The 10,391-nt window shown below is 47.3% G+C and overlaps 1 protein-coding gene across 1 annotated transcript; it reads left to right on the top strand.

Moving 5' to 3' along the window:
• The first annotated feature begins 6,084 nt into the window (after positions 1-6,084).
• LOC4349217 (transcription repressor OFP8-like) lies at positions 6,085-7,212 on the top strand. The gene has a single exon (XM_015757946.3). It carries the CDS (start codon positions 6,188-6,190, stop codon positions 6,977-6,979), a length of 792 nt encoding a protein of 263 aa, XP_015613432.1. The 5' UTR covers positions 6,085-6,187; the 3' UTR covers positions 6,980-7,212.
• The last annotated feature ends 3,179 nt before the right edge of the window (positions 7,213-10,391 follow it).

Genomic DNA, 10,391 nt, shown 5'->3' on the forward strand with positions numbered 1-10,391 from the left:
ATTCAAAAGTTACAAATGGTTGAGTTGTATGGTGTGGCTTTTGGGGAGAAGAGATGCAATTTGCACCCTTGGTGAATCATCCAAGGGCTAAAAACAATTGAGGTGATGTGGCTTCATGAGAGAAGAGAGAATTAGCATTAGCTACACTTAGTAGGGATGAACTTTATAGATATATAGGATAAGGGAGTAGCCACTCTGATAGGCTCTTTAGAAAGCTACTAAAATGCTTAATATGTAGTATACAATATACTTGATCAATTATAACTTACGAGGTATATCCACACAACCACTATCTACTAATCCCTAAATCATATTGCTTACGAGGTATCCATGCACGGTGCATGCACCTAACGATTAGCTGATATCCAAAAAGTTGTGGTATATCTCTATAGCAATAAAATTAATAAAAAACAAATAAGATGCATGCACATGTTTTTTTTCCTTCGCATGGGATCGAGAAAATCAAGCTGCTAACGCAAAGGTTGTTTAGTTAACTGCAGTTTATGTATGCAATGAAAGATGATGATTTCATCTATGTGGGATAACAAATTTTAAAATTCATGTTATTTCTGTACTATGTACAAAATTTGTTTACTGTCCAAAATTTATTTATTCGCTGTTTTACACATGCATTTCTAACCTATTTCCGACCTTTATATTTTTTCAATCATGTGTTATAAAGGAACATTCAAATTCTTTCACCGAGAGACAAAGTCATAATATTTAAAATCCTAATAACAATAAAAGAATGTAACCATTTTTGTTATTGAAAAATTAATAAAGGACAGCCGGCTTTCTTGTGAATGAATGGACGATCTATTTATTAGTGAAGATATAGTTACCTACTAAACCAATGTTGAGTTATTGCATTTTTACTTTATCAAACAGCCGCTTTAATTCAGTGAAGTATTTATTTTATTGCAGATGTACATGTACACTGGACCTGTTCGGCAAACCAGCTATGGCTGTAGTTATGCTGCATGCATGCGACACTATTGGTGCCGGCTACGCTGCAGCCATGAACCAGTAGCTGAACAGGCCCACTGTTAAGTACTTCTGACTATTGGAGCCGATCATTTTTCTTGACAGGTTTTTGGGCTATGTCGATGTGCAATAGCATACGTACCATTCGGTACCATACTCGAGGTTAGTCTCAAAATGTTACGGAGGGCGTAGAAGAACGTGGGTTTACTGTTTCTACTGTACTGATCTTAGTGATCTGTCAGTTCGCCATGGGCGGCAAAAGGAGTGCTTAGTGCTTACCTCTGTGGCTCTGTGACGTACCAATCCACAAATTCAAACACGTTTTGAATGTGCTGCGTGGAATTCGGGCATTCACATTGAAGACTAGAAGGATCATATATATATATATATATATATATATATATATATATATATATATATTCCGATTGTTTTTTTAAAAAAAAACATATATTCGGTTTGATTAAGACTGAAAAAAACAACTTCCAATTGTTGCGTTTTCGTGATGATTAATTAATTGCACGAGGACAACGAATAAGAGCCAAATGCTGCAACGTCGTCAGTTTCTTTTTGCAATCATTTGATTATTTTTGCGGCGTTCAGAAAATGAAGACTGCAAGCATCATGTATTCGGTTTTTGAGTTTTGTCTTTCTCTGTTGCAGCTTTGCAGGTGTATTATATCATGTAGGAGCCGGGGAATTTTGTCCTTGGCGCTTGTATTGTACATACACGCGTGCGCTGCTCTTGCGTCAGATATGGGAAAAAAAGAAGAAAGGAACGCCTAAATCCATCAGGAACTGAGCCATGAAATGGACCTGCAGAATACAACAGGCATGCACAAGTGCACAACTTGTTTCTTTCACAACCTCACAATTGTTTGCGATAAGACTCATACGAATAATTTATTAGTAAAACTTTTATATATGTATTCTCAGAATTTAAAAGCCAATACGAAAAATAACCTATGATAAAAATATTCCTTAAAATTTACTCTAAAATTAAATTTCAAAATTCAAATTGTATCTCGTGTTCATAAACACCCCCAACTCCCAAACCAAAATGTGTTAGCAGCTTATCTGTTTTTGTTTTTTTAAGGTGTACAACTTTTAAGTGCAACTACAGATATCAGTTAGATATAGTTCAACACACAGAAGTCTTAATGTCTTGATTTCTAGAATAGCATAGTCAACACACAGAAAAAGGATTCTGAATATCTTAGGCAGCATACCACCATGTAGTCTCCACTCTCCAAAGCCCAAATCATCTACTAACCTTGTCAAACATTCGAAATTAATTCTGTTCTGCATACATGACAGTGAAGAGGAAAAATCAACTAAATAGGTCGTTCGCTGTGAAGAGACTGCGCATATCCACCAGGCGATATTGAGCGACAAAGACGTTTCCAGTACGGGACAAATTTCATCTAACTTTCTGGAATTGTCCTAAGATTCGCGTTTATCAACCGTGCACACATATCTGCCTTTAGAATTGCACTGTGGCCTTTACATTTACATCATTCATCACCTTCGAGATGTGCTCAACTTTTCCCCAATGTTTCACTAAACTTTCCAGAAATTTCGTCATGCTAAATTGCTAGCCAGCCAGCCAGTGAAGCTTCACTGAGAAACAAGCTAAGGCGGCAGAAAAATGAACAGAGATCTTCACATTTCTGGCCGCCACTTCATCACAAACATGAACCAGTCACCATCTGAAAGATGCAAATGAAGTTTGCTAATAGTTGCTTAAGTAGTACGCGAGCTGCTCACACTCTCGCATCCAGACATTCAGTCGGTGAACATCTCCAAGTGATTGTCTTGATGGAGAATTAAAGAATGCCACCGCGTACTATACTTAGGTTTTGGGAGGGAATGAGAGCATTGACGAGATGGGGACAGCAATTCTCTTCTAATTTTCTTCTACGTTTGTTCGTGCAAGATAGAGACCGGTACAGCAATGTGTGCTCCAAAATCCTTTGGAGGTAAAAGTGGAGCAATCAGAACCTCAAAATGTGACAGTGGGATCAACACAATTCGGGAATCTACTAGAGATTAATTGGGTGAACGAGCTTCTGCTCCTCTCGTCGATCGGCTACTTTCATTTCTTAAACCCTCTAAAATTTTGAGTAAAATACACTTAAGATCCTTAAACTTTCACGTGGTTTTTATTCGAGTCCATAAACTTTAGAAGTATATCTTTAAAGCCCTAAACATGCTAAATGTACCATCGCTGATAAAAAAAAATGGCATTGCCATACGAATATTCGGACGCTTACATGGCATCACTACCAATTCAATACCGACTGACAGATGTGGCCCACTCACTTTTTTTTCTTCCTCTCATTCTCTTTTTTCCCTTCTGCCTATTGTATTCATTTTCTTTTGAAGCTCGAGTTGCCGTTGTCGAGCTTGCCATGTCCACTACCATGCGCTCACGCTAAGGAGCCACCATCAAGCACCCCATGTCCACGGCGCTCCATATCCCCCCACCGTTACCATCGGGTTCGACCCTACTCATTAGCTCTCACCCCCTTTCTCGACGGCATGACAATAGTGCATGGATCGTAAAGCTGTGGGCTAGGGTGGTGGGGAGCAGCATTGAGGGTTTGAGGCAAAAGACATGTCCGGGTTAGGGCATCCGCGCTGTAAGGATTGGTGGTAATACCATGTTAGCTTTCATGTGGTATGCCACGTCGAATTTGAATCGACAATAATATATTTGATCAATTTAAAGATCTAAATATGCATATTTCAAGCTAGTTTATAAATCCATCAAAACCCACGAAGACAAAGATTGCTAATGCTTTTTTTTTTACTCTAAAATTTATATGTTATACACAGACAACAACAGGACGGGACAGTAACTGAAGAAAACATGTACAGTAAGCTGCTACGATTAAGGTTGTGGACTGTCGAGCTCTGGAAGTGCATGTTTCCGCGGTCCGTTGGAAACGCATAAGGGGCCCAAAGCCTCGAACATCGTAGAAGCCATCATGGCCCACTTCACTACTCCTTGAAATGTGGCCCATTTGATATTACAAGTGCCTCCGTACACCTGCTATCTGGGCCTCGTTCAGCTGTTCCATCTTCCTTCCACTTCGCTTAACATAATGGGCCGGTGCCAACCGGGAGTCAGGCAGAGCGACCGTGCGCCTGGGTTTCCCACCTCCCAACCAACCCTCCCTCCCTTTTCTTTCGCCAGTAACCAATGCACCGTGCACGTCTGCTCCGTCGAATCAGCCATCCTTCCGTTTCTCCGAACTCGATCGAGTACGGCCAGAGTGCGGTTGCCGGCGCGACAAAAAGGCGCCGCCCCTACGCACGCGGAAAGCCGGAAAGGCCTCCCCGCGGCACATGCCTCCCCAACCTCTCGCGAATTCGCGATCCCGCCGTGCATGCTCTGCCGCGTCGTCCTGCCGTTTTTTTTCCGCTCTCGCGCGCCGGCCAAATGGCAGCAGCAGAGATCGAAAAAGAAGACGTCTCGCGCGCCCGCGGACCGTATGATGGTGCGTGTCTGCCGGCCGGCCGCCGTACGCCCGGGTCATCACGTACGCGCGGACGTCCAGATGGAGGCATATCGCGGGCACGCACACAAGCATAGCACGCAGCTTCAGTGATGTGGTGGCCATGAGAGCGGACGTGCCACCACCCGGCATGCGGATACGTAGAGGCTGAGCAAAACCGGCCGCCCAAACCATATGTAAATATGTTTATGAGCTCTTTTAGGTGACATTTGTAATCATTGTGGCAGCAAAAGCTTCCGTCTTTTGGTTAGATTATTGTGGTTTTTGGGCCAGCTTCATCCTCAATTGATTGGCTACATGCATGGTGGTCGACGGCATGATCATTGTAGTAGCTCCCTTTATTACCCACTGGCATAAAATATGTACACACTTGGCTAAATGCTTGCTTCCATGCATTGATTAATTAGCTTGGATATAGCTCTCGTCCTGTCGTCCAAATTATAAAATCGTTTATTCGGATATAACAATTAAGTTGATTTGTATATACAAGTACTAGTAGACCCATATAAATTGCATATAGTTCTTTTTGCTGAGTTATTATTAATCGGTGCAAATGTGATGGTGATCGACAATTATTAGGAGATGATGGAAGATGAATAAAAATCCAACGTAGTAGCATTATCTGCCGCATATTTAGGGGTATCTGTTCATGCAACGTTAACAGAAATGCATATTTAATGAAGTATTCGTTCTGATTAATGGAAACCTGTCAAATTAAGGGCCTAATGACACCCTACCTAGACCGATGGTAATGTATCAACAACAGATGCTATGGACAAAAACTACTCCAGCCTACTTACATAGTGCGTCCAGACATGTTTTTTTTCCACAGGGTATCTGCCATCAGTGTTGGTAGGCCCCCGCTGCATGGATCGAATTAAAAACGGGTTGTGTTTGTAGGACTGTCTCAAAGGTAAACTATAGGTTTTCTATAACCATTTGACTAGTACTATTATTTTTCAGCTTCTCCATTTGACGTACTTATTAAACTATTTATGTTGTATTTTGTAATTTTTAAATTAAAATGCTAGTTTTAGGAAGGTATTTAAGCAATTTGTGCATATGTACATTGAGTTTTCGATGTTTTAAAATTTTGGAACGTGGAATAAGACCACCCAAGAAAAAATTCTGGAGCCGCCACTGTGTATAAAAGCAAAATCTCTAAATTTCTGAACATGTTAGTTCAAAAGATTTTTTTTTTCGGCAAAAAAATTATGAACAACATTTCCTACAGTGATCTTACGTTGAACATGAGCTTTTCTATTTCAAATGAGTACGGAGCAAACTTACGAATTCCGAGCAAATTCAAGGAAGACACAAACGAGAAATTTCAACATATTACAGTGTTGCCTAATAACAAAACTAGCTCCAAGCCTCCAATTAACTGGATGCTCCAATCAACTTGTGATATAAACTAAAATGACATTTGATGTAGATAACCTTATGGCTCAGTTTTCATAAAAACGTTCCATTATCTAAAAAAAAATTTAGCCGTTTGACTTTTGCACTTTTACAGGGGAAGAAGCAACGAACCACAGGGCTGGCTCTTTTTAAAACCTGAGGCTTCCTAACTTTTCTCTTCAATTCGCTCCAGTACATTCACCACCTCTGGTGCATCGCCGGCTTCCCACACCAACACGTACGACGTGAGCACGTCAAGTTCCAATCTTCTCAAGGTTTCGTCCATGAAGGTGATGACACTGCGGCGCGGCGGCGCCGGCGCCGGGATACGCATCAAGAAGAAGGCCCGCGGCTTCATGTGCGGCGGCTGCGGCGGCTCCAAGGCCGTCTCCGTCTCCGACGGCTCCGACAAGCAGTCGCCCATGGCCACGCCGCCGCCGAACACGTCGAGCACTACCACTACCACGACCACGGGGAGCGCCGGGAACAAGACGACGGCGGCGGCGGGGTCGTCCTCGTTCTCTCCCTCCTACGACTACGACTACGTCGACACCGACGCCGACACGAGCGTGGGGAGCACGCCGAGCGTGGCCGCGCTCCTGCGGCAGCTCGGCGAGCTGGAGCGGAGCGTCCGGTCACTGCAAGGCGCGGTGGCAGAAGGCCGCGGCGCCAAGAACGACGGCCGCGGCGGCGGGAGGCGGCACAGGCGGACGGTGAGCGACGGAGGCGGCGGCGGGTCGGGGAGGGTGGAGGAGAGCGTGGCGGTGGTGAAGGAGTCGGCCGACCCGCTCTTCGACTTCCGGCGATCCATGCTGCAGATGATCGTGGAGAAGGAGATCGTGGGCGGCGCCGAGCTCCGGGAGCTCCTCCACCGCTTCCTGCCCCTCAACTCGCCGCACCACCACCACGTCATCCTCCGCGCCTTCGCCGAGATCTGGGAGGAGGTCTTCGCCGGCTACGAGCGCACGCCGGACTTCCTCGTCTCCTCCCGCCACCGCAGGCCGACGAAGAAGAAGCTCCCGGCCTCCTACACCGCCGCCGACGATGATGACGACGACTCGTGGAACGCCGCCTAATTAACAAACGCTCAAGTTTTTCGTCATCGTAGCCGTTGAGAAAATTCAGCACCGGTTCCGTTAGCTTCTCGATGCATTTCTTTCGTCGATTTCAGTTCGTATTTTCGTAGGCGTGTGTACAGAACAGCTGAGTGGTTTTTGCAAACTCCAAAAGCCTTCGTTTCGAAAAAGATGTGTTTTTCCGGATTTTTATTTCTGATAGAAAAATCAGATAGCTTTGATTGTAGCAACAATTCCATGGCCTTTTAGCCGTTTGCATTGGCCAATCGAAACGGGAGGAGTAAAGGTGGCGCCCGTGATTTCCGCGAGTCTTGATGACGGCTCGTCGGTAGTACTAGTGGTTTACCTAGATAGCTTGCGGCCGGGGCGAGAAATGATAGCGTTAGCTTTTGTCGCGCATAGTGGCAAGCGGCTGCGCTGCACTCTGCACGGCTGCACGGCCGTCTCGCTTGGTGAAGCGAAGCAATCCGTCGGTGGAGCCGCGGCGCGTACGCACACGCACACGCACGCTGGGGTGCGACACGGCGATGGCGAAGGGGACATGGTCGACATGGACGGGTCGAGCCGACGCCGGCCGAACGCCGCGCTCGTACGATCCGGGGCAGGTTAATTAGGCGGATGGGCTAGTCGTAATTACTTTTTCGGCTATTCCGGAGAATCGAACACCGGTGTACGAATCGCCCCAATCCGTACAGAAATCCCGGCCTTTTCACGGGATTGACCGGCCTGCGGGGATCATGGGCTCCCAAAGCAAGGCGAAATCCGTTCTGTGCTGGAATAAGTTCACTTTAGGTCCCTCTATTTGTCGGTCAGTCTGATTTTCGTCCTTGACCACAAAACCGGGTACCCCCAACTTACGAAACCGGGCAAACAAAGTCCCTCGGCCGTATGGAGGGCGGTTTTGGCCGACGTGGCGTCTATGTGGCGCCTACGTGGCTCCTTTGACTAGGTCTTCGTCCCACGTGGCATTGACGTGGCGATTACGTGGCAATTTTATCTCGAAAAAATAATAAAAATAGTGGGACCCATATGTCAGCTACACAAAAAATAATTTAAAAAAGGTGGGGCCATGTGGTCCCACATGTCAGCCTCCTCTCTATCCCCCTCTCTCTCCCCCTACACTGCCAGGAGAGAAGGGCGAGCGGCGGCGCCGAGGGGGCGACGGAGCGAAGCAGCGACGAAGCGGCCGGCGGGAGGAAGCGGAGCGACGATTGGCGGCGCGGCGACGGAGCGAAGCGGCGCGGCGGCCAGCGGTGAACGGAGCGACGGCCGGCGGTGGGCGACGGGAGGAAGCGGAGCGGCAGTGGGGCGAAATGGAGCGGCGGCGGGCGGTGGGCGGAGCGACGCTGACGACGCTGCTCCCGCCGCCCCCCAAGCTGAGCTCGCCGGATCCCCTCCCCTCTCCTTCTCCACTCTTGGCTGTTCCTCTTCTTCCTCTCGGCTCTCCCTCGTCCTTGCGGCGGAGCGGCGGCGGCGGCAGGCCACGGGACGGGCGGAGCGGCGACAGACAGCGCATGGCCGGCGGCGGGCGACGGCGCGCGCGGCGGCGCGCGAGGCGCGTGGAGTCGATGGCGATGTCGGGCCGCGCGAGGAGGCGGCGGAGCAAGTGGAGCTTCTCGTCCTCACCACCACCACCACCACCAGAAGCAGCGGAGCCGCCATGGCGCTTGCAGAGCTCCGACGAGGGGAGGGTGTCGGTGATATGGCCGACGAGGGGAGCGCTTGCGCAAGAGAGATATGGCCGCCGCCACCCCAGGCGCCTCGCGCGCCGTCGCTCGCCGCCGGCCATGCGCTGTCCGTCGCCGCGAGGGAGGAGGCGAGCTCGTCGGGGCGGCCGGCAGGAGATGAGGCAGCGCACGCCGGCTGACGGGAGGGAGGGAGAGGAGCGGTGGTGCGCGAGCGTCGGCGGCCGGTGGGAGGGCGGGAGAGGAGCGGCGGCGCACGGAGACCAGCGGGAGGGAGCAGCGTGCGGCGACCCGCAGGTGGGAGGGAGAGGAGCGGCCGCCGTCGCTTGGAGAGAGAGGAGAGGAGAGAGAGATGAAGAGAGGGGAGATGGAGAGAGAGGAGGAAGAAGAGGAGGGATGAGTTGGACTGACATGTGGGGCCCACGTGGGTCCCACCTTATTATTATTTTTTTCTGTGAGACTGACATGTGGGGCCCACGGGTTTTATTATATTTCTGTATCGGATTGCCACGTAAGCGCCACGTCAGTGCCACATCAGATGAAGACCGAGTCAAAATAACCACGTAGGCGCCACGTCAGCCAAAACCACCATCAAAACCGCTAAGGGATCTCGTTTGTCCGGTTTTCGTAATTTGGGGGACGGGTCATACCTGGTTTTGCGGTTCAGGGATGAAAATCAGACTGGGCGACAAATAGAGGGATCTAAAGTGAACTTATTCCTTCTGTGCTTGCCAGCCTCTGTGCAGGCTGGTCTTGCTACGGTTAACATGGCCTCTTCAGGCCGAATAGTATCAAAACGAGACCCAGTCCAAATCACCAGCAGCTGCAGACTGCAGCCAGGCTTCAGCCGAGAGAGCCCAGTGTCTCGGCCCATTCGCCGCTTTGACATGGCCCTTCGAGCTGGAATTGTCGCGAGCATTCGTACTAACGTGCGGAGCGGACCCGCGTGATATTATGGTAAAAGATCCTCGTCCGTTTGTTGGAAGAATAATGATTAGCGTTAATAACAATGCTTACCATTATTTTTTAATATATATATATATATATATAAATATATAAAAGTTAGTTAAAATTTTAAATTGGTAGCTGAAAGATTTTAAATTTTGAATTGAAATATTTAAATTTGAGTTGAAACTTTTCAAATTTTAGGCTGAAAGTTTTTCAAATTTTACTTGAACGTTTTAAACTTTGACTTGAAAGTTTTTAAAAATTGAGTTGAAAATTTTAAATTTAAATTATATAAAAAAATCTATTGAAAATATCTTCTAATAGAAACTTTGATAACTACCAATATATCCCAAATCAATTATCATAAAAATATTAAAAACTAAAAGAAAAAAGATTATATGCAGGTGAAACACACGCAGTCATGCATGGTGTATAATGCATGTGCAGGTATGGGATCGGTGCAGGCATGTACTCCACCGTTAAAAAAAAGCCAACCTATATAAGGATGGAGTGTTTCATCCTTGGCTAGATTGGCTTTTTTTTTTTTTGGACGGAGGGAGTATGTGTTTGCAGGGGTGGGGCCGATGCATGCATTGCAGCGTACGCGCTACTTGCTAATCTCGCGCATATACGCTAATTAGCAATCCTGGGAAGATTGGGAGTGAGCACAGCCGAATTTGGACTTGATTCGTCCATAAAATTCATCTTAGGGAGTACTTTATAGAGAGGGAAGGGTCTTGAGAAAGGGGTCGGGATTTTAGTTGATCGGGAACTATTCC

The sequence above is a fragment of the Oryza sativa genome, chromosome 10 (genome assembly GCF_034140825.1).
Source record: "Oryza sativa Japonica Group chromosome 10, ASM3414082v1".
Taxonomy (NCBI): Eukaryota; Viridiplantae; Streptophyta; class Magnoliopsida; order Poales; family Poaceae; genus Oryza; species Oryza sativa.